General features: G+C 39.1%; 1 protein-coding gene across 1 annotated transcript in view; it reads left to right on the top strand.

Moving 5' to 3' along the window:
• Positions 1–955: 955 nt before the first annotated feature.
• The window catches only part of FH (fumarate hydratase), a 30,853-nt gene continuing 7,872 nt past the window's right edge, over positions 956–23,936 (top strand). Inside the window, exons 1-6 of the mRNA XM_036277427.1 lie at positions 956–1,120; positions 8,748–8,882; positions 12,876–12,986; positions 14,449–14,625; positions 17,215–17,397; positions 19,861–20,026. Of these exons, the coding sequence (XP_036133320.1) occupies positions 989–1,120; positions 8,748–8,882; positions 12,876–12,986; positions 14,449–14,625; positions 17,215–17,397; positions 19,861–20,026 (904 nt within the window). The 5' untranslated portion in view covers positions 956–988. The remainder of the gene's footprint in view (positions 1,121–8,747; positions 8,883–12,875; positions 12,987–14,448; positions 14,626–17,214; positions 17,398–19,860; positions 20,027–23,936) is intronic.

Raw genomic sequence — 23,936 nt, 5'->3', positions numbered from 1 at the left:
ATAAGCCACAAATAACTTAAACAGTGTTATCAAGAGCTTTGACAGAGACCAACTGTTAAAAGCTCGGTTGGATGGACTTTTGATTTCTGGACATCATCCAGTGGTTCTGCTTCTTGATCAACTGTCATCTCGTTTCAAGCAACAGAAAGAAGGGACAGAAACTGTCATCTCGTTCCAAGCAACAGAAAGAAGGAACAGAAAGTGATGCAGGTACAATTTTATCAGTTCCTGCATTTTACCACCTGTTACATTAAAACAATATGCCTTTAATTTTGAAATGTATATATTATCAGTGCAAAACACGTGGAAAACATAAAAGCAAGTAGTAAAAATTCCCAAATCACTTTTAAATATGAACATCCACACTACATTTAAAAAGAGAGTTCCGACAGCACACATTAAAGAACAGAAAGGAAATTGTAGAGACTTCAAAATGACGAGTTAGAAGAAACCAGTAGTTATCTTAAGTTGTTGCATCATGGATAATTATTATTTCATTCTCCATACTTTGCTGGGCTTTCCAAAATTTCTACATAGAAGATGTAATCTGGAAGAAATGAAAAATAATTCCACTACAAAGAACATGTAATGAGCGATTACATGATAAATGAGTGAATCAATAAACATTTCTTTCTAGGATATTCCCCCAACCAAACAGTAACTGATGATTCGTTAGCTAATACCCTCCCTCTCCAGCATCCACTAGCAGAAATCACCCTTGTTGAAAGAATAACCTGAACTTCCTTTCCCATAATTCCCTTCAAACTAGTTTCCCATGAATCCGAGGGCTTCAAATAGTTGCTGTGCAAGGAAGTTAAGCCCGCCCCCTCATTCCTTACTGGCTATTCACTATTGGTTCCGCCCAGCGCGATCCGTTTCCTGCTGTTGATTGGATAAGAGCGGTCCTGTGGGCTGGACGGGTAATGACAGCCGGTTCGAAGGCGTGGCCACCGCCGCTCACAAATTCTACCCAGGCTCCCGCGGCACCATGTCTCAGGCACTCCGGCTCCTCGCGCGCTCGCGTCGCCTGGTGCGAGTTCCACCGTCAGCCTCAGCCTCGGCTCCCGGCCTAGGTGGCGCGGCCTCCCTCCCATTCCGGCCCCCGAACGCCGCTCGAATGGTGAGCGCGGGCTCCCGTCCCCCGGCCTCCTCGCGGTGACCTTCAGCCCTCCGGTGGCCGGCCCGGGCGCCCGCGGGCGGGTGGGAAGGATTCCCCGGGGGTCCCCGCGGAGTCCGGCCCCGGGCTGCGTGCCCGCGCGGCGGGGCGGCCTTCTCGGCTCGGGGCACCTCCTCCAGAGCGAGGAAGGAGCCTCCGCCCGGGTGAGCGCTGGGGCAGGGACGGCCGCCGGCGGCCGGGGTCCCGCTCCTGCTCTCCCGGGCCGCCCCGCGGGCGGGCTGGGCCTCTGCATTTTGGGGTGGCCGGCGTCGGCCGCTGGCTGCTGCGCTCCTGCGGGTGCGGAGGCCCCCGGCCGGGCTTGCCGTCCCCGGGACACAATCCGGTGGAAGAGAGTGTGGCTGGCCCGACGCTGGCCGGTACTAACTCTAGTCGCCTCTGAACTTGGGCTTCTAGGCTCACCACGCTGCCTGAGCCGCTTTGAGGTCCAGGTGGGGTTGAAGGTTCTTAGGAATTTCAAAGATTTTACTTCTCATGAAACTGCCTACTTAGTTCGTTAGGCTGCGGATGGTGCACCCCACTTCATTTCTGAAAAACCCTGAAATCTGTGAACGAGGGTAGAGTACCCTGAAGCCTGTTGGATAGGACCTGACTATAGCTGAATCAGTACTTTGTGTGTGTGTGTGGTAAGGGCCCCTAGCGGGAACCGAACCGGGACTCTCTGGTCCCCAGCATACGCTCAACCGCTAAGCCAAACTGGCCAGGGCTGTACTTTTTATTCAGAAAGATCACTCAGGAGCTGAAAGACCCCCAAGTTCAAGATGACACGCTGACTTAAATAGGTCTCTTTACTCTTTAGATCGTCACCTTCGGTAATTCAGGCTTTAAGCATTAAATACATGTGTACACATGTATGTTGTTAGGAAAGTTTGGGAAATAAATGATGGTTTAGGAAGAGGTACAGTTCTGCACTGTTCACTGTACTGTCCTTGGTACAGTCAAAGAGACGTGATTTCAAACCATACTCTGCTACCCAAGGTTGGTACTTTGGACAGGTTGTCTGTGTGCCTCTGTTTCTGCATGTAAAATGAAAATAATAACAGCTGCTCAGCAAGACTGTACCCGTGAATGTACTTTACTGGGTTTGGCACATAGTGAGGGCTCATAAAATACTGTAAATGCTTCCGTAAGCGGTATTTCAAAGTTCAAGACATTGAACTATAAACCACAAAATCAGGGATGTTTTATATCCTGGAACTGAACTCCCTAATCTAATAATTTTAGTGTATTTTAAAACTTTTTAAAAGTTACTTTTTATTTATTTAGCGTTTTTTTAAAAAGGGAATGGGAGACTTAAGAACTGAACCTACCCAGTTGGTCCAAATTAAAAAATGGCATGCCTTGCTTTTAGGATTTTAATGTTAGCTAACATCAGGTGAGGATAGATTTTTTTTTCATCATTCTAAATACATGTTTGCTTTCTAATCTTTTCAGCTCCAAAATCTCTGTGTTGATTTTATTAGAAGTTTTTGTTGCTGGTATTGAGAAATTCATATAACCCTAGATGCCTTTTATCTAAAAGAACACATAGAGTTCATCCAATAGGAAGAAAACATGTTTATTGAATGTCTGCTGTGTATTGGGCCCTGGGAATAAGATAGTTGCCATGTGCATGGAGTTTAAGAGACTGCTGGATCTGGTTTGCTAATGTTTTGTTGAGGATTTTAGCATATATGTTCATCAGGGATATTGTCCTATAATTTTCCTTCTTTGTCTGGTTTTGGAATTAGGATAATGCTGGCCTCATAAAATTATCTTGGAAGTCTTCCCTCCTCCTGGAGTTTTTTTGAATAGTTTGAAAAGGATAGGTGTTAGTTTCTTCTTTGAATGTTTGGTAAAATTTGCCTGTGAAGCCATCTAGTCCGGGACTTTTTGTTTGTTGGGAGTTTGTTGATTACTGCTTAGATTTCATTAGTTGTAATTGATCTGTTCACATTTTCTATTTCTTCTCGATTCTGTTTTGGAAGATTGTATGTTTCTAGGAATTTATCCATTTCTTTCATATCATCCGATTTGTTGGCATGTATGGCATATAGTTTTTCATAATATTTTCTTATCCTTTGTATTTTTGTGGTGCCATTTGTTACTTCTCTTATATTTCTGGTATTATTTATTGAAGTCATTCTTTTTTTCTTGATAAGTCTGGTTAAAGGTTTAGCAATCTCTAGCAGTCTTGTTTATCTTTTCAAAGAACCAGCTCTTGATTTCATTGATCTTTTGTATTGTTTTTTTTTTTTTAAGACTCTATTTTATTTATTTCTGCTCTGATCTTTATTTTCTTTCTTTCACTTCGGCTTTGTTTGTTGTTCTTCTGGTTTAAGTGTAAGGTTAGATTGTTTATTTGATATATTTTTGTTGTTGTTTCTTGAGGTAGGCTTGCATTGCTTTGAATTTCCCTCTTAGGACTATTTTTGCTGTGTCCCTTAGATTTGGGGTTGTTGTGTTTTCATTTTCATTTGTCTCAAGATATTTTTTGATGTTTTTCTTTGATCTCATTGTCAACTCATTCATTGTTTAGTAACATGTTATTTAGCATCCATGTGTTTGTGTGTTTTTCAGGTTTTGTGTGTGTGTGTGTGTGTGTGTGTGTGTGTATGTGTGTAATTGATTTCTAATTTCATACCATTGTGGTTGGAGAAGATACTTGAGATAATTTCAGTCTTCTTGAATTTATTGAGACTTGTTTGTGTTCTATCCTGGAAAATGGTTTATGTGCACTTGCAAAGAATGCATATTCTGCTGCTTTGGGATGAAATGCTCTGAAAATATCGATTCTATTCATCTGGCCTAGTGTGTCATTTAAGTCTGCTCTTTCCTTGTTGATTTTCTGTCTGGAAAATCTGTCCATTGATGTCAAGGGGTGGTAAAATCCCTTAGTATGACTGTGTTAGTGTTGATCGCTCCCTTTATGTCTAGATTTACTTTATATATTTAGGTGCTCCTGTGTTGTACATAAATGTTTACAAAGGTTATATCCTCTCATTGGAGTGATCCTTTTATCATTATGCAGTGTCCTTCTTTTTCTCTTACTATATAGTCTTTTATTAAAAGTCTGTTTTGTTGCATATAAGTATTGCTACCCCTGATTTTTTTTTGTTCGTTTCCATTTACCTGAAAAATCTTTTTTCATCTTTTTACTTTTAGTCTGTATCTTTCATTCTTCAGTTGATCTCTTGTAGACAGCATGTATGTAGGTCTTATTTTCTTATCCATTTAGCTACCCTATGTCTTTTGATTGGAGCATTTAATATATTTACATTTAAAGTGATTATTGATAGGTATGTATTTATGGCCATTTTATTTTTTTTATAACTATGTTTCTCTTTTATTTTCTTTCTAATTCTTAAAGAAGCCCCTTTAACATTTCTTGCGATATTGATTTGGTGGTAATGAATTCCTTTAGCTTTTTCATGTCTGGGAGGCCTTTTATTTCTCCTTCAATTTTAAATGATAGCCTTGCTGGGTAGAGTAGTCTTGATTGTAGGTCCTTGCTTTTCATTACTTTAAATATTCCATTGCCAATCCTTTGTGGCTGAAAAGTTTCTGTTGAGAAATCAATTGACAGTCTTTTAAAAAATTTTTTTCTTCATTGATTTTAGAGAGAGAGGAAGGGAAAGGGAGAGAGATAGAAATATCAATGAGAGAGAACATCGATTGTCTGCCTCCTGCATGCCGCACACTGGGGATTGGGCCCACAACGTGGTCATGTGCCCTGACTGGGAATGAACTGGCGACCTGTTGGTGCATGGGTTGATGCTCAACCACTGAGCCACATCGGCTGGGTTCATTGACAGTCTTATGGGAGCTGCCTTGTAGGTAACTATTTCTTGCTGCTTTTAAGATTCTCTGTGTTTTTAACCATTGCCATTTTAATTATGATGTGTCTTGGTGTGGGCCTCTTTGAGTTCATCTTGTTTGGGACTCTCTGTACTTCCTGGACTTGTGTGTCTTTTTCCAACCCCAGGTTAGGAAAGTTTTCAGTCATTTCTTTAAATAGGCTCCCTCTTCTCCTGGTACCACTATGATACAAATGTTGTTATGCTTTATGTTGTCACAGAGGTCCCTTAGACTATCATCATTCTTTTTTCCTGCTCTGATTGTTTCCTGCTCTGTTTTCTGCTACTTTGTCTTTCAAATTGCTGATTTAGTCCTCTGCTTCATCTAATCTCCCGTTGAGTCCTTCTAGTGTATTCTTTATTTCAGATGTTGTGTTCATTTTTTATTTTTTTTAAAAATGTTTTCTAAGTTTCTTCAGAATTCTTATAACCATTGTTTGAACTCTGTATCTGGTACATTGTTTGCCGACATTGCATTTAGTTCTTTATCTGTGAGAATTTCTCCTCTTCTTTCATTTGGGGCATGTTTCTTTGTCACCCCATTTTGATTTCATCTCTATTTGTTTCTGTGTTAGGTAGATCTGCTATGTCTCCCAGTCTTGGTCGGGTGGCCTTAGGTAGTAGGTATACTGTTCAGCTAAATGGCGCAGTTTCTCTGCTCACCTGAGTCAGATGCTCCAGGAATGTCCCTTGTGCAGGTTATGTGAGCCCTCCTATTGTAGTTGATTCTTAATTACTGTTGGCTTGTTCATAGGTATGGTTGACCCTCAGGCTGCCTGACTATGAGGATTGTTTCCGACCACAATGTACAAGCTGTTGTGCAGGGAATGACCCACAAAGTGGAATTCGCCTCAGCAGGGTCTGGTGTCTGCTGAGATCTCTCTTTGGATGTGCCGCTTGTGAAGCTTATTGGGTTGTGCTCTGGTGTGGTCTGAAGCTCACCATCCTGTGTGTTGGTTCTGGGGCCTCTTGGGAGGCACTCTGGTGCAGATCAGTGTCACGCTCTGCCTGTGACCAGCCCTGGGCTACCTGTTTGGAGCTACACAGTCATCCACCATTTGTGGCTGCCTCTGCTGGGCCTGCATGTGCTTGGGAGGGGCCAAGCTGTGCACCAAGACTGGTTTCCGTAGCTTTCCTTATATTCCCAGAGAGATTCATAATCTTGAAAAGTTAAGAACTGAGCCCAGGGCAGGTCAGCAAAATGTCCAAAGCACCCTGAGGTGCACCTTCACCTGCCAGCTGCCTGCTGGCTCCGTCGCTGAAAGAGCCGTTGATGGTGTGCAAGTTCCTGAGTCCCTTGGTGGGGGCAAGTGGTGTTCACCAGACTGACACAGATTCACACTTGGCACAAGTGCTGGGTATGAGGCCACTCAGCAAATTTTCCAGAGTACACCAAGGCCAGCTGCCACCTGCCTGGGGCGTGTAACCTTTGTGGTGGAGCGGGGTGGGGGGGGGGTGGTCTCAGGGAGTTATCAGGGTGATGCCTGTTATTTAGGTGACAAAGTGATTGGTGTTTTATGATGAAAACTTAATTTTGAACACAAAAAGCAATAGTGTGAATTTTAGGAGTGGAACCTGATTGCACAAATGACTTATGGAAGTCAATCTCCCTTCCTTGTTGCTGGCATCTTGTGGCACATAACGAGGTGATGGAGAGGAGGAAGAACCATGTGTCCAGTGCCGCTGCTGTCACTGCTAGTGCTGGACCAAGTAACTTTTAACATGCAAGGCTATTTTCTTAGGATATCCAAAACAAGGATCTCAGTGCAAAGTAGTTTTGTTTGTGCATTTGAGGTGTAGAACCCAGGTGCTTTTGGCCTACAGAGTAGGAGGCATATTTGTATACAGTAGTGTCAGTGTAACCAACCTCTATTAGAAAACTCCAAGTACATCTTTAGCTCCTTTTATTCTACAGTGTAGGGGTACAACTCAAGGGCTTGTTGTGGCCTTATCTGGAATTACTGCTCTGTTTCTTCGTTTATGGAAGTGGTGATAAAAAACAAATCCAAACAGCTTTAGAAATCTGACAGTCCAGGGTTTTAACATTTCAGGCTGTCTCCCTTGCTGTCTGGATGATCTGCTAAGATCATTTAATTGCTCCAAGCCTCAGTGTCTCCTTCTCTAAGGCAAGGGTGGTACAGTAAAATCTCCTAGGATGGTTGTGAAAGTCGGATAAGGTAATTACTGAAAAGTGTTTGCTGCTTAGCACAGTAAACGCCAAAGTATGATTATTTTTATTAGCTTCTATTTACTGGCTTAGGCCAGTCCTCTGCAGACTTTTAGGCATAGAAAAATAGTGTATAACCTCACTGGTTTTACTCCTATATTGCTACCTGCGTACAATGATATTTGTCTTTTTATGCAGCCTAAAAGTCTTTATAGCATATAAAGGGTTTTGTAAATCTTTCTAGTCCTAGAGGATAAGTATAAATTAAATTTTTCCTTTTCAGAAGACTATTTACTAAAACAACATTACTTGGTAGGGATTTTTAAATCTTTTGAATCCTCTGACCATGCTTATTTCATAATTAATGCTAGATGAACATTAATTAAAGCTCTGAGTATCTCTTTGAAATTTCCTTAATATAAAGTATCATGTGTAAATTCCAAATATCCAGTGTTTTACAGTAAATTTTTTGGGATTATAAAATATTTTCTGAGCAGTTATTGTTTTTTGTTGTTGTTGTTTGTTTGTTTTTTATTAGTATAAATTGATATACTTGGTAGAATCCTAGGTCCTCCATAAAAGGGACTTTGGGTCATAGGTTCTTATTCTGAGTGGTGGATTGGCTTTAAGATATAAACTCCATAAAATTATATGTAAGATTTTATATATATGCATTTTTGTTAATTTTTCTAAAGAGGATCCATAGCTTTCATCATATTTCCAAAGGGTCCCATCACCCTGAAAAGTTTAAGAACTAACCTAGTCCCTATCCTTTGGTCCGTACATTTTCTTTAAATTATAGATGAGAAAAACTGACATGCTGAAGGTGAAGCACAGTCTGGATTACGTGGCTTGCACTAAGCTATCATGCATGGGATCTGTGGACCATGTTGAGCTCTGTTTAAATATACAATATTTTCAAATTTTAAAGTATCTTTCTAAGACCATTTTCTAAAGTTTCCAGTAAAGTACATTGAATTGGCCCTGGCCAGTTTGGCTCAGCGGTTAGAGCGTCGGCCTGCTTTCCGGAGAGACCCGGGTTCGGTTCCCGCTAAGGGCACGTACTTCGGTTGCAGTTTGTCCCCGACCCTGGTTGGTTGTGTGGGTGGCAGCCACTCGATGTGTCCCTTCATGTCGATGTTTCTCACTCTCTCTCCCTTCCTCTCTATCCCTCCCATTCTATCTGTACAAACAATGGAAAAATATCCTCGGGTGAGGATAAAAAAAAATAAATAAATAAAGTACATTGAATTGGCCAAAGCTTGACCAATGATAGGCATGCTCCTGAACTGGAAAAGATTATTTCTACTTCAAAAGCTTTTTTTGGGTGTTTATTATCTGTGTAGTATGTGAATTCTGTAATGCCTTTAATATCTATATTAATAAATGTGCGCGACAACAATTTCTCAAGGAAAGAGCTGGAAGAGGAGAGTAGAATGAGAGTAAAAGTGGAATATTTTGTCTTTACAGTACTTACCTAGGTTACTTTCCCTTACAGTTGATATGATATAACTGCTGTTGATACTTGATTTATTTTCAAGCCATAACGGTGTCTTCTCTCTATCTTTAGGCTAGCCAAAATTCCTTTCGGATAGAGTATGATACCTTTGGTGAACTCAAGGTCCCAAATGATAAGTATTACGGCGCCCAGACTGTGAGATCTACAATGAACTTTAAGATCGGAGGCGTGACGGAGCGCATGCCGGTAAGTGGGCTTGTGGAAGCGTTGGCTTATTTGGGGTGCATTTGGCTTTGTTCAAATGAGTCCCTTTATTTTATAATAAAATTGTATAGAGTTAAAATGTAGTTATTAGAGACCTTTGCGAGGAACAGATATTTCTATCTTTAAAATGTCAAAGAACTTTTGAATACTATTAATTTGAGTTGTGACTTGGAATATTTTGGATTTTTATTTGATGGAACTAAGTAATTTGTTTCTATTTTTGTTGAGATTGTTCAGATTTTTACTTGGATTTTATAGTTTGTAAGCATTTTTAATTTCAGTACTTAAATTTTATTTATTTATTTTACCAATTAACACTGAGTTTTTAAAAACTGATTTAAAAGAGACCAAGTTTTCTTTAATATTATACTTTCTGTCAATCTTGGTGTCAGTTTCCAGAAGAGTATACACAAATACCTAAAAATCTTACTCTTTACCATGTCTGACATCTAGGAGATATTATGTGTATTTATTCAATGTCACATGAATGATTTAATGGTCAGAACACTTTCTCTCATATTTCATTAAAGCTAAGATGACATCAGTTAGAAGATGCACCGATATGTACCACTAAGAAAGAAAAGAGCTGCCAGTTGAAGTGACATGTCATTGATTGTGAGGTGCACCGTGATTGCAAAGTTCAAGTGTGAAAAGAATTAAGTATATTACATACCCTACTGGAGCCCAGCTGGAGTATGGAAGATAGTCACTGCAGGGTAGTCCAGTAGCTGGAAATATCCAGGCTTCCCCTGCTGAGATAATGTTTAACAGTTACCTTCTAAGTTTACTTTTTATTTTATAATATTTTAGCTCATTCTTAAGCCTTCGAGACTGGATCTCGACAGGTTTCATACAATTTCACAACAGGCAGTTGAATCTGCTTAGAAGAAAATCTTTGTTATTGCCACCTACAGCCAGCTTGGTGAGGTCAGGTGACACGGTTCACTGACAGATGGTAGCAACTGATCCTAAAATATTCTCAGATAGTTCACTCCTGGGATTAACGAGGTCAGTCCTGACCCTCATGGGTAGGAGTAAGCACGGCTCGTGTTTTGACTTTCCTGCGTCGGCCAGCAAGGGGTGCAATTCTGGGGTGCAGGGCCGCTGCTCCAGAGACAGGGCAGCTGTTTGGACCACACGGCTGAGGAGGTTGGGCCCGGGCGATCAGTTTTGTCACATTTGCCTTCATCTGGATTAATTTCCTGAACTTTATTAAATATGAAGCAGACTGTGTGTGTGCCTTGAGTTAAGCGATGTGATTAAACCCAACCCTTTGTACCTGAAGTCCAGAGGAAAACATTTAAAATGATTATGAACTTCTAGTGGGAGTAAATTAACAATAATGAGACCCTTCTTTTCTCTCCAGTGATATATTTCACCAGTTTATTTTGATGGTGTTCAGTGAACTCTCGGCTGTGACCTTTTTTCCTTTGTACGAATCCACAAACCCAGGGTCAGTCACTCCAGTCAGATGGCCAGAGCTCGCTGGCATTCGCTTATGACTTTGGCAGTGGGTTAACCCACCAAATTCCTACAGAAATTTAAATTCCGTTTGTTTTGATCGTCACGGTTTTTAAATTTCTAATCTATGTGCCTTTTGTCTTCATTTTCTTTAGGTAAAACACGTTTTACTTTATTTTCTAAAAATTCAAAATAAAAATATTCTGTTTTTATTTTGTTTTCTCTTTGGCCTACATTTAATGTGCCTTACTCCTTACTTTCTTTCTGTTTGTCGACTCTCACGTCCCCTTGAGGATTGTGGCATCTCTTCTATAAATCCATCACTGTCTTCCTCCCTTCTTCCCTCCTGCTCTTCCCCTGGCCTGATACGGGGGCTGTACCAGTCTGTGTTATTCCTCTGCACGAGAACACGTGCTTTTCTAAGCTTGGGAAGGTGACTTGCAGTAGAAAGGAAAATGATCTGCAAGCTAAAAGGGTGTGAAATATAGTGATATGTATGAGAAGCCATCATCTTAAGGAACTCTGGGTTTAAAAAATTCTAAGAGAAATTTCCAGTGACTTAGTGAGTGTCAAGCCTTCACCAATTAAATATAATGTTTTTTGGATTGAGACGCATTTAATTACTGCTTATTTCTTACTAATTAACAGTCAGGTATGTTTTATTTATTTACTTTATTGAGGCACAATTGACACAACATTATATTAGTTTTAGGTGTACAACATAGTGACTCAATATTTGTATTCATTGCAGGATGATCAGGATAAGTCTAGTTGACTTTTGTCACCATACATAATTACAATTTTTTTTCTTTTTCTTTTTGTGATGAGGACTTTTAATATCTTAGCAAGTTTCAGATATGCAACATAGTATTATTAACTATAGTCACCATGCTATACATTAAATCCCGTTGACTTATTTATTGTATAACTGGAATGTTGTACCCTTTGACCGTCTTCACTCACGTTATCCATCCGCTGTCCCTGGCAGTCATCAATCTGTTTTCTGTATCTATGAGCTTGGTTTTTTGTATGCTTCTTAGATTCCCCATGTCATTGAGATTGTACAATGTTTGTCTTTCTCCCTCTGACTCATTTCAGAGGTCTTGCATGTTGCAAATGGCAAGATTCTATTTTTTTTTTTTTATGTCTGAGTAGTATTCCTTCTTTATCCATTCATTCACCATTGGACACTTAGGTGTTTCCAAATCTTGGTTATTGTAAATAATGCTGCAGTTCACATGGGGGTGCATATATATTCTTTCAGATAAATACCCAGAAGTGGAATTGTTGCATCATATGGTAGTTCTATTTTTAATTTCTGAGAAGCCCTCCCCATACTGTTTTTCATAATGGCTACACTAATTTATATTTCCATCAAGAATGCACAAGGCTTCCCTTAATTTATATTCCCACCAACAGTGTACAAGGGTTCCCTTTTCTCCACCTCCTCACCCACACTTGTTATTTCTTATCTTTTTGACAAGAGCCATTCTGACAGGTGTGAGGTCGTATCTCACTGTGGTTTTGATTTGCATTTTCCTGATGATTGGTGTTAAGTACCTTTTCCTGTGTCTGTTGACCAACTAAATATGTCTTCTTTGGAAAAATGTCTATTCAGATCATTTGCCTGTTTTTTAGTCAGATTTTTTGTTTTTGCTATTGAGTTGTATGACTTCTTTATATATATTGGATATTAACCCCTTATTAGATATATGACTGGCAAATATTTTTTCCATTCGGTAGTTTGTCTTTTTATTTTGTTGATGATTTACTTTTCCCATGTGGAAGCTTTTTAGTTTGACGTAGTTTCATTGCTTATTTTTGCTTTTGTTGCCTCTGCTTTTAGAGGTAGATCCAAGATAATCATTGCCAAGACTGATGTCGAGGAGCCCACTGCCTGTGTTGTTTTTGAGTATTATGGTTTCAGGTTTTACACTCAAGTCTAATCCATTTTCACTTCATTTTTGTGTAGGTTGTAATCTTTTGTATGTGGCTGTCCAGTTATTCCAATACCATTTTGCTACTTTAATTTTATTATTTTATTTTATTTGCTATTTAAATTTTTATTTTATTTGATATTTTAAATTTTTTTAAGAGAAGGAAAGGAAAAATTATAATGTAGATTGGGATCCAGCAAGGGAAAATCATTGATTGCTGGTGATATGATTGAGCGCTGTTTGTCTTTTCATATATGAAATAAACACAGATATATTATAAGGTATTACCAAAAGTAGGATGAATGGTACATTGTACATGTGTGAGACATACACACACATATGTGAAGAGTCAGTGCATCTGCTTTTCTTTGGTTCCTAAAAAAATAGATATATGATGATTCTTGGTTCATTATTTACTGATTTGTAATCTTTCTCTATATCCTGAACATTTTAGGGTCTTGGTGTTACTTCGGTTACTGTTTTATATACAACTTTTGCACCTGCATAACATTATAATCTTAAATTTTCATACTTAACCAAAATTGCAAATTTGAGGTATTTTTCTGATTACTTTTAGATCCCAGTTATTAAAGCTTTTGGCATCTTGAAGCGAGCAGCTGCGGAAGTAAACCAGGATTATGGTCTTGATCCAAAGATTGCTAATGCAATAATGAAGGCTGCAGACGAGGTAGGAGGTGACCGTGTGTTTGCCTAAGGGCATCCCACCGTGCCATCCACTGGGCATAAGCTCTGGCAGGAGGGATGGGCACTGTAAATGTTTGAGCTAATGAATCTCAAGGTAGCATTATTGTTTGGTGAGGATATAAATTTGGTGCTTAATATACTGTGGCAAAATTTGTGGATGATTGTATACCTTTTAGTTTTTATTCTTTTGACTTTTCCTTTAATTTGTGTAGTTTCAAGAACCCTTTGTGAAGAGACACTTTATATTTTATATGTAAATGATTCACTTAAAAACTGGTTATTTGATAATACTATGTATTGAGGAAGTAATTTCACTAATCCTCTATAACATAATCTGAAGGAAGCAAAGATAACAGTTTAAAAACACTATGCATAATGCTGTTCATTGCAGTATCATTTATAATAACAAAAAATTATGAAGTATTCAACCATAACAGCTGCTTAAATAAGTTATATTGTGATGCTGTAGAAAATTAGCTTTTTAAAGAATGTCATAGAACAAAGCCTGCCATATAAGAAGTAGTGGGGGTAGAGGTAGCAAAATGTATGTATTTTATGACCCTAATTTTGTTTAGAAAAAACGAACAGAACGTGTTTCATATGTACACACACTCGCATCGCGTGGCGTGGAAGCTGGAAGGAGAGGCCAGACGCAGGCAGGCATCCTTCCGGGGCGGGACTAGGGTGACGAGTATGCTGCTTTTCAGTTCCCACAGTGTTCTACACTGACCACCTATTAGTGTTGGATAACTAGGAAAAAAGTGTTCAAGTGAACCAATTGTTTAAGGAAAAATAGATTTCTAAAGTGCATGCTGATTTTTTTTTTTAAGGTAAAATCATTCCAGAAGAAGTGAAGCACCCACCCTCTTAGAAAGCTGTAGTCCAAAAACTAGCATATTAACTGAAAGTATCAAACTGTGACAAAAATAGGAACAAATCTGGACTCTCTGCTCTTGGCAATTGCTACTCATTGGACATCTGTGCGCTGAAGTAGCTATTAGTGTCCTCAGGTTCCAGTCACCAGTTCACTATGGTGACTCCAGCCGGAACATCTGTTGGATATGCCTGCTGATCACCAACACTAAATGTATCTAAAGACTTAGCAATTTGCCAGCTTTAATGGGTGGCCCTATCTGCATATTAGTAGAGGAGGCAGTTGGAGAAATAGAAGAAAGCTAGGTTTGATTCAGCTTAGTTGATTCCCAATAGTTTGTCTTTCCCTGTTTGGAGAAGCCGTGGTTGAAACAAGCGATGCTGCGGAATTGTAGCCTTGGTGGACAACCACACCTGTGTGGCGCCATCAGCAGGCCATTTAGCCTGGGAAAAAAGTGAATATCTTTAAAAGAGGACTCTAAATATATGCCCACTTAATCATAGCTGGTTAACATAGCTAAATGAATAGTGCCTTATTTTTAAAATTCCTTTTTAAACTTTTTGCTCTGCAGGTAGCTGAAGGTAAATTAAATGATCATTTTCCTCTCGTGGTGTGGCAGACTGGGTCAGGAACCCAGACAAATATGAATGTAAATGAAGTCATTAGCAACAGAGCAATTGAAATGCTGGGAGGTGAACTCGGCAGCAAGAAACCTGTGCATCCCAATGATCATGTTAATAAAAGCCAGGTCGGTATTTTATCTCGTTTTTCCTTTGTTTTAAATTGAAAAGAATACCTGAGATTTGTCTTATCAAACAGATGTTGACTTTTTGACAAGGAGGTTCATTCTGCTTATATTCTTTAATGGAAAGGACTTCTTAGATGTTCTTATTTCTTTCAGGAATCTTGGGTCTAATGTCTTAAACTTCATAAAATTACTTTTAGGGAAAAATTACTGTTAGGATAGCTGTATTTAGTGTGTATATATATTTTTATTGTTTTGGTTTCTTTTTTACACTCTTCGTTTTGAAATAATTTAAATTTATAAAAGGATTACAAAGATCCTTCAAAGAGTTTCTGTATACCCTTTACCCAGCTTCCCTTAATCTTAAACATTTTATATAAACCTGACACATTTACCACTCTAAAAAATTAACGGTGGTACAATGCTCTTAACTAAGCAGACGGTGTAAGGACTTCTCTAGTTTTCTACTGATGTCCTTTTTGTCTTCAGGATCCCACCCAGACTACACTGCATTAGTCATAGTTTCCCCTTAGTCTCCTCCACTTTATGACAGCATGACTTTTGCCACTTTTCAAAGTAGTGGTCAGGCATTTAGTCCCTCCGTTTTGCATTGTGTGATGTTTTCTCGTGATTAGACTGAGACTGTGGATTTGGGGATGACTGTTAGAGAAGTGGGGCTCTTCTCATTGATTCATATCAGGGGTGCATGATAGCCACGTGCCTCGGTCCTGGTGATGCTCACTGGGGTCACTGGTTGGGATGGAGTCTGCAGGTTTCTCCTCCTTCCTTTCTCTGCTAGGAGTGGTCACTAAGTCCTGCCTGCGCTCCAGATGCTGCACTAAGCTTCACTCCCTAAAGGAAGGGATGTCAAGAAGGTTTTGCACATGAGTTAAAATCACAACTAATAGAGAACTGTGAGGCTATGCAAATCTCCTTTCTCCTTAAACTTTTTTTTTTTTAAATCCTCACCCGAGGACATTTTTTGATATTTTGTTCAGATAGAGTAGGAGGGACAGAGAGAGAGAGAAACATTGACGTGAAAGGGACACATCGAGTGGTCGCCACCCACATGACCTAACCAGGGCCGGGGACAAATTGCAACTGAGGTACGCGCCCTTAGCGAGAACCGAACTCGGGTCTCTCCAGACCACAGGCCAACACTCTTAACTGCTGAGCCAAACCGGCCAGGGCACTCTCCTTAAACTTTTGTTCATGAATTTTAGCATTCATCACTGGCTCTTGCTAGGGCAATTACTGCGGTGGTATTTTAGTAGTGATTTCCTATGCCTCTCCTTCCTTGTACATTTATTAATTAAAATCTGCTGTATAGATTTGTCCTCTCCTTTCTCCCCACATTTATTTATTTGTTCAGTCATAATTGTATATCGGTATGGATTCATGAACATTTATTTTATTCTTCGTTATAATCAAATGCTTTTTATCCCCAATACTTTTGTTATTTCTATTGTTGCTCAGATTGTTCCAGCTTTGAGAGCCCTCTCTATTGGCTCTTCTGTACTTTGGACATGCCACCATCCTTTGAAAACAAACAAACCCCACTTTCTAGTGCTGAAAGATGTTACCAGCTCACCATCTTGTATTTTCCCTGCCCCAGTCCCATAAGCACACATTTTCCATGGAACTCTTAGAGGGTCTTATTGGTATAGGATGTGTAGAATTTAAGATCTGGATATTATGTGTAATTTAATATAGTATTTTTAAGTATTAAGGGGGAAGTTTTTTTCACATAAATGCATTGTGTGAAGGATTTTTTTCAAGCCCAGTGCTTGCTTTTACGTATGAATTTATCTTTTGCATCTACTGAAATCTGAAGTCTGCTTCAGAGTGACGCAGTGCGTGTGGTCAGGTGGAGGGATGAGGTGGGTCATGGATGAAGCAGGTTCACTGTGTGCTGATAATTACTGAGTTTAGGTGAAAGCTACATGCGTGTTCATTATATCATTCATCCTACTCTTGTAAGCAATTTGATATTTTCCATAATAAAAAGTTAAAAAATAAATAATGAATCTGCCTTTTCGAGCAGTGTCATAGTTGAGAAGTATAGAGTTACAGTTGAGGACAGAGCACAGGATTTTGACTTCCTGGTCAGGTCCCAGTTCTGCCAGTTCTAAATATTTTGGCAAGTCACATAATTTTTTTCCACAGCTTGACTCCTCTTTTTAAAGTGATGATCTACCTCAGAATTTTCCTTGAGTTTCATTAGGGAATAAATGTTTATGAGAGGCTGAACGCACAATGTAACCATGAGATGGTGCTGCTACCCTTCCATGCACTTGCTAACTGCGCTTCACCATTCCGTGCTGCCAGTTGTCGGCAGGCAGATATACAATGGATAACGGAGCCATTGTAGGTGGCGGATAATGCAGCCCCAAGAACATTCCGTGAAGGCAAGCAGGTTGCCGATTTCATCCTCACTGGCCTCAGACTCGCCACACATAAGTGTAATTGAGTACTAAAAGTATGCTAGGTTTTGAGTAGTCATTTAATGAGATTTCTAATTGAGACATGCAAATTAGTTTTTTGTTGCCTCTGACTTAACATTTTCCATTTCTTTTGAAAACTGTCCCACAGAGCTCCAATGACACTTTCCCCACGGCCATGCACATTGCTGCCGCTATGGAAGTGCACGAAGTGCTGCTGCCGGGGCTGCAGAAGCTGCACGACGCTCTGCAGGCGAAATCCAAAGACTTCGCCCAGATCATCAAGATTGGGCGCACGCACACCCAGGATGCTGTCCCGCTCACTCTTGGGCAGGTATAGGGGTGTGATTGGATTTGGTTCAGTTAGGGGTTGATACGAATGGCCAGCATATTACCCACTAAATCACACCGGTTTAAAGGCCAGACCTGTGCTAGCTCAGGTCAGTGTCAGAGATTCTGCATTACCCGCCTAGTCTTTGTTGACATCCACTGAGGGGAAGGGCAGAGCCTGCTGGCTATGAGCCAGACTCCAAGTCAGTCTGCTCAGGTTCAGACCTTAGCTTTGCTGTGTACAAGTTTTTGGACCTTAGGAAAATTATTTAGCCTTTCTGTGCCTCAGTTTTCTGAGTTGGAAAATGAGAACATAATATCTCTAACAGAATAGTTGTGAGGTTCAAATAAGCTGATGAATGTAGAGTGCTTGAAACCAAGCCTGACCATAGCAAGCACATACTGGTGTTAGCTATCATCACCATCCTCTTCATCCTCCCTTTATGTCTTACTCTAAATTAGTAGATTCTTTAAATGCTGATATTAAAGTGCTTAAAAAAAGGCACAATCTTACTCTAACATTGTTTTGGCTGCATTCATTTGAAAGAGGTAATATTCTCTTTCCCAAAATACCAGAAAATATTTGTATGTTTCTTTTATCAGTACTTTAAAGGATGTCTAATAGTATGTATCACAAAGGAAATCTTAGGAAGTAAAAGGAACAGCTTTTGTCTTAGTAAGCTCCAGTTTGTATATAATACAAATTATATATCAAGAAATGGTTATATATGCACAGTATCAAATGATAGTTTTGTAGAAATTGAGGTGAGGTTGAGTTTGACTGCTGCTGACTTCCTACCACTTATAGTCTTGTTCCGAAGATAGCAAACCCTGAAAAAAGCTTCATTATGTAGCTTAATTTTATCACTAAGGAATGAGGAAAACTTGAAATGATTAATTGAAATACAGATCATCTGACTACACTGAGCGCACCAAATGAAGTTACCTTTTAAAACTGTGTTTGTTTTTCTTTGCATCATTGGTTCTTAGTACCATGTTTAATTTCTAAGGAGATGTAGTGTCGTTGGAACTTTTCAGTATCCCTCTGGCTTCCAGAATTTTTCTTATTTGTGTGTGTGTCACATGTTGGAAAACCATTATGCTAAAGTCCCCTTGGTCTATGACATACCCTCCTATGTAATATGATTTAACCTATTAGGACAGACTGTTGTGTTTTTCAATTTGACTTTATCTTATCGGAAGCATTTATACTTGCTTTTATTAGAATTGTCTTTTTAGCTTGTACAGTTTTGTTCCCCAATAAAAATAAATTTATCGAGTGAATGCAGCTGGTGTATGTATAGGCACTGTTAGATCAGATAGATCAGGTCTACCTGAAAGGAGTTATATCTTTTTTAATATTTTTATTTTTATTTTAGAGAGAGGTAGAAACATCTGTGAGAGAGAAACGTGAATCAGCTGCCTCCTAGGCGCCCCCTGCTGGGGATGGAGCTCACAACCCAGGCACGTGCCCTGACCCGGAATCAAGACCTCTCGGTGCATGGCACGATGCCTAACCAACTGAGCCACACTGGCCAGGGCAGGAGTTATATCTTTTTAAATGTTTTCTTTAGAGCAATATGCGGTTCTAATAAAGTAATAAAAAGTATCATGTTTTTTCAGTGTTTTCAGACAGGAAAAAAGATAGATTTAATGTAACACCATTTCCTGGCTTGTTCAGTTGAGTTCCAGTTCATGCCTTTTGTCCCTGAATAATTCTTAATGGATGAGGGAGGCCTTTGCTGTGTTCAAAACACACTGAATTCTGTGGTTACCTTATTTAAAGTAAGTCATATTGTAGGAACCAGTGTGACGATAATAGTAGAATTAAAACATCGCCATATTCCCTATCAGGGTTTTGAACTGAAATTGTATGGAGAATATTTCTTTGTTTATATTTTTCTTAGAGAATTCAGTGGTTTTTTTTTTTCTTTCTCGAAGTTATCTAGGATACACCAAAATATAAGAAATAACTTGTAAATAAACCAATAATTTAATGTAATTAAGTTGTTTTTTATTTTTTATTAATTAATTTATCTTTGTTACAAATGTTTCTCCTTTTCACCCCATTGACACCCTCCTCTATCCCGCAACCCCCCCTCACAGCATTGTTGTCTGTGTCCATTGGTTATGCATATACGCATATAAGTTCTTTGGTTTATCTCTCCCCTCCCCCCTGCCCAAAAGTTTGTTTTCTATGTTGTTTTTCTTTGTTTTCTATTAAGACTAGATTTTAAACAGACTGCAAATTATCAGTGGCATTGTCTTAACCTCATAGGTTTATAAAACCTTATTTTTTCCAATACTTTGTTCATCATATAAATTAAAATAGTATACATACCTCTTGAGTAACTTATAATTTAGTGCCTGAGACATATTTAAGAAAACTTCTATTTAATACAGTTAGAGTAACTTGTAAGTCATTCGGAAATGATATATTCTCACTTTAACTTTTTTCTCTGTTCAGGAGTTTAGTGGTTATGTTCAACAACTGAAATACGCCATGATGAGAGTAAAAGCTGCCATGCCAAGAATCTATGAGCTCGCGGCTGGAGGCACCGCTGTCGGTACTGGTTTAAATACTAGAATCGGCTTTGCCGAAAAGGTTGCTGCAAAAGTGGCCACGCTCACAGGTCAGTGATAATGTGAATTATTGCTCATTTCAATATACTAGTCTATATATCTTCTGGGTGTTTCTGCTTTAAATTTTTGCAAATTTAAAGTTAGAAATAATATTTTGCCATCAAATATGTTTTATTTTAGGAGTATTTTTTCTACTTTATACTATTGTGTTTAGAAAATATACTGGATATGCTCTTTATCTTCATGAATTTGCTAAGACTTGTTTTGTGGTCTAACACATGGGCTGTCCTGGAAAATGTTCCATGTCCACTTGAGAAGAATGTGAACTATGCTGTTGTTGGATAGAGTGTTCTGGGTGTGTCTGTAAGATCTGTTAGATAAATAGCGTTCAAATCTGTTGTTCTGTATTGATTCTGTCTGGATGATCTGTATTCATTGTTGAAAGTTGGATTTTAAAGTCCTCAACTATTATTGTAGTATTGTTTGTTTCTCCTTTTAGATCTGTTAGTTTTTGCTTTATATACTTAGGTACTCTAATCTTGGGTGCATAAACATTTATCTTTGTTACAAATGTTTCTCCTTTTCACCCCATTGACACCCTCCTCTATCCCGCAACCCCCCCTCACAGCATTGTTGTCTGTGTCCATTGGTTATGCATATACGCATATAAGTTCTATCTTCTTGATATATTGACCCTATATCATTATATAATGACCTTCTTTGTCTCTTTTCACCATTGTTGGTTAAAATCTATTTTGTCTGATATAAATATAGCTATCTCTGCTTTTTTGTTGGTTTGTTTACCATTTGCTTGAAATGTCTTTTTCCATCTCTTCACTCTTGGTCTATATGTGTCTTTAAGGGTAAAGTCGGTCTCTTACAGATAGCATATTATTGGCTCTTGTTATTATTATTTTTGTTGTTTTTGTTTTTAATCCTTTCAGACATGGTGTGTTTTTTAATTGGAGAACTAATCTAAACTAATCCATTTGGATTAAAAATAATTATTGATAGGTAAGGACTTACTATTGCCATTTGTTAATTGTTTTATGTTATTTTGTAGGTTCACCGTTCTTGGTTTCTTACCCTACTGCCTTTTTGTATGTTTTGCTGTCTTTTGGTATCAGTATACCTTGACTTCATTGTGTTCTTTTGTATAATTATTATTGAATTTTCCCCTGTTACCATAAAGCTTACATAAAGTATTTTAAACTGGTAACAACTAACTTCAGTAGAATTTTAAACTTTACATTTTTACTTTTTATTCCCCTCACATTTTAGGTGATTGTTATTATAATTTACATGTTTTTTTATATTGTTTAATAACAGATTATTGTAGTTATGCTTATTTTTACTACTTTTTAAAAAACTTTTAGAGTTGTAAATGAATCACTATTACCATATTGTAGACTCTAACAATGACTATGTATTTACCATTACCAGTGAAATTTACACTGCCTTTTTATGTTTTTATGATGTTAATTAGTGTTCTTTTACTTCCCTTCAAAGAACTCCCTTTAGCCTTTTAATTAGTGTTCTTTTACTTCCCTGCAAAGAACTCCCTTTAACCTTTCTTGTAAGGCAGGTCTGGTGGTAATGATGTCCCTCAGTTTTTGTTCTGGGAAAGTCTTTATCTCTCCTTCATTTCTGGACAGCTTCACCAGGTATACAATTCTTGGCTGACAATTATTTTCTTTCAGTATTTTGAATGTGTCATTCCATTCTCTCCAGGCCTGAAAAGTTTCTGTTGAGAAATCTGCTGCTGATAGTTGTATGGGAGTTACCTTTTATGTGATATCTGTGTTTTGCTTCTCTTAAAATTTTTTCTTTGTCTTTGACTTTTAATAATTTCATCATAATTAGTCTTGTTGTAGCCCTGTTCGGATTCAACCTATTTGGGATTCTTTGCATCATGTGGATCTGAATGTTCATTTCTCCCCCAAGGTTCAGGAAGGTCTCAGTCATTATTGTTTTAAGTATACTTCTGTCTCTCTTTTTCTTCTCCTTCTAGAATTCTCTTAATGCAAATATTGTTTCTTTTCATTGTGTGCCATAATTCCTGTAGGCTTTCTTTCTTCACTCTTTTTTTTTTTTTTTCTTTGTGTTCCTTGACTAGGCAATTTACAATGTCCTATCCTTCAGGCTGCTGATTCTTTTTCTTCTGCATAGTTAGCTGCTTTTGAAACTGTCTGTTGAATTCTTCAGTTATATTTTTTAACTCTAGGATTTCTAGGTTTTGTAGGGCTTTTTTTTTGGTAGCTGCTATTTCCTTGTTGAATGTGTTTTATTTTTGCATTGCTTCCTAATTTTGTTTAGTTGTCTGTGTTTTCTTGTAGTTCACCAAAATTCCTTAAGAGAATGATTCTGAATTCTTTTTCTGACAGTTCATGATCTTCATTTTTTTAGTGTCAGCTATTGGAACTTTATTAGTTTCTCTTGGTGGTATCATATTTACCTGACTTTTTGTGAACCTCGATTCCTTACATTGATATTTGCACATTTGAGTCATTGGGCTCCTCTTCTAGACTTTATAGGTTTGCTTTGTCGGAGACAGTTCTTAACCAGTCAGCTCAGTTTGAGTTTCAGGGTGTGTTTGCTGGTAATATTCATGGGCAGGTGGGGCCTGCTATTACGGTCTATTTTGGGGTGAGGCAACTATTTGAGCTGTGGGGCAGGATGAGATGCGCCATTGGCTGAGAACTGTTAGGTAGGATGGCTGGCTTGGTTTCCTATCCAAGTGAGGTTGTGGATGGGCTTTGTGCTTGTCTGGATTCTCTGGTCAGGTTCACTGGATGGTTGGGACTGGGCACTATTTTCAGTAATAGATGGGGCTATGAAGTAGCTTCCCTGCAAAGTGGGAGAAGCAGCTCTAAAGCCAGTAAAGCTTTCTCTGTTGTCCTAATTTAAGCCATCCACAAGTTTCTTGACCAAACAGGGCCACTGGCTTTGCACCAGGTGATCAGTTCAGCCCAGCCATCTCTTGGCTTGAATGCCCCTGAGCTGCCCTGCTTTCCGGAGTTGTCACCAGCCCTTCTGGTCACTGCAGTTGGAAGATACTCTTTACTGCAGGAAGAGACTTTGCTCCTTGCCTGGGCGTGGGCAAACCAGGCTGCCAAGATCATGCTGGGTGTCCCAGGCCCCTTCCCCTTCTTCATTACAGTCAGATTCCCAGTGGCTGTGCCCTGCAGATTCTCCTGCAGTCCCCATAGTGGGAGATCAGAGTAGGGGCTCCTGCAAAGTGACCTACAATGCTGGGGGTCAGGTGGGGCTAGCTGTCCTCCTGGCTTCACTTTTCCCACTGGAGGAACCAGAGGCTCATGGGAGATCTCTGCATGGTGCTGCTCTGGCTTGGGGAGGGGCAGTGTGGTCAATGTTGTAGTTGCTTCTCTTACCCTTCTGATGCCATCTTGTTCTCTGTGGTGCAGGGGGTGCTTTAGCCTCACCCTGTGTTCCAGGATTCTCTCTGGTGTCTTGTTCTTGAATAGCTTGTTGTTGTTCTTGTGAGGGTGAGCAAAGTTAGGAGCAACTTATGCCACCATCTTGGTGATGTCACTCTCTCCAGCATGCAACTAAAATTTGTCCATGCTAGCTTTGTTACTCTCTGGTGGTATTCCATTATTTCTCTTTAAAGGTGTTTATTTTTATTTTTTTATTGATTTTCTTAGAGAAGAAGGGAGAGAGAGATAGAAATGTTGATGTGAGAGAGAAACCTTGATTGGCTGCCTTTTGCATGCCTCCCTCTGGGGATTGAGCCCACAGCCCGAGCATGTGTCCCGACCGGGTCTTGAGCCTGGACCTCTCAGTCCATGTGATGATGCTCAATCTACTAAGCCACATGGCCAGGCTCTTTAAAGGTGTTTTATATACTTATTTTCAAAACAGGCAGAATCAACTGATGGTCGAGGGATTCATTTGAATAATAAATATGTTGTAGAGATTGACAGACTTAATTTCTTTTTT

The sequence above is a fragment of the Molossus molossus genome, unplaced genomic scaffold (assembly GCF_014108415.1).
Source record: "Molossus molossus isolate mMolMol1 unplaced genomic scaffold, mMolMol1.p scaffold_m16_p_23, whole genome shotgun sequence".
In the NCBI taxonomy this organism is placed as follows: Eukaryota; Metazoa; Chordata; class Mammalia; order Chiroptera; family Molossidae; genus Molossus; species Molossus molossus.
Note: the sequence above shows the minus strand (reverse complement) of the source record. Positions and strands in the feature narration are given on the sequence as shown.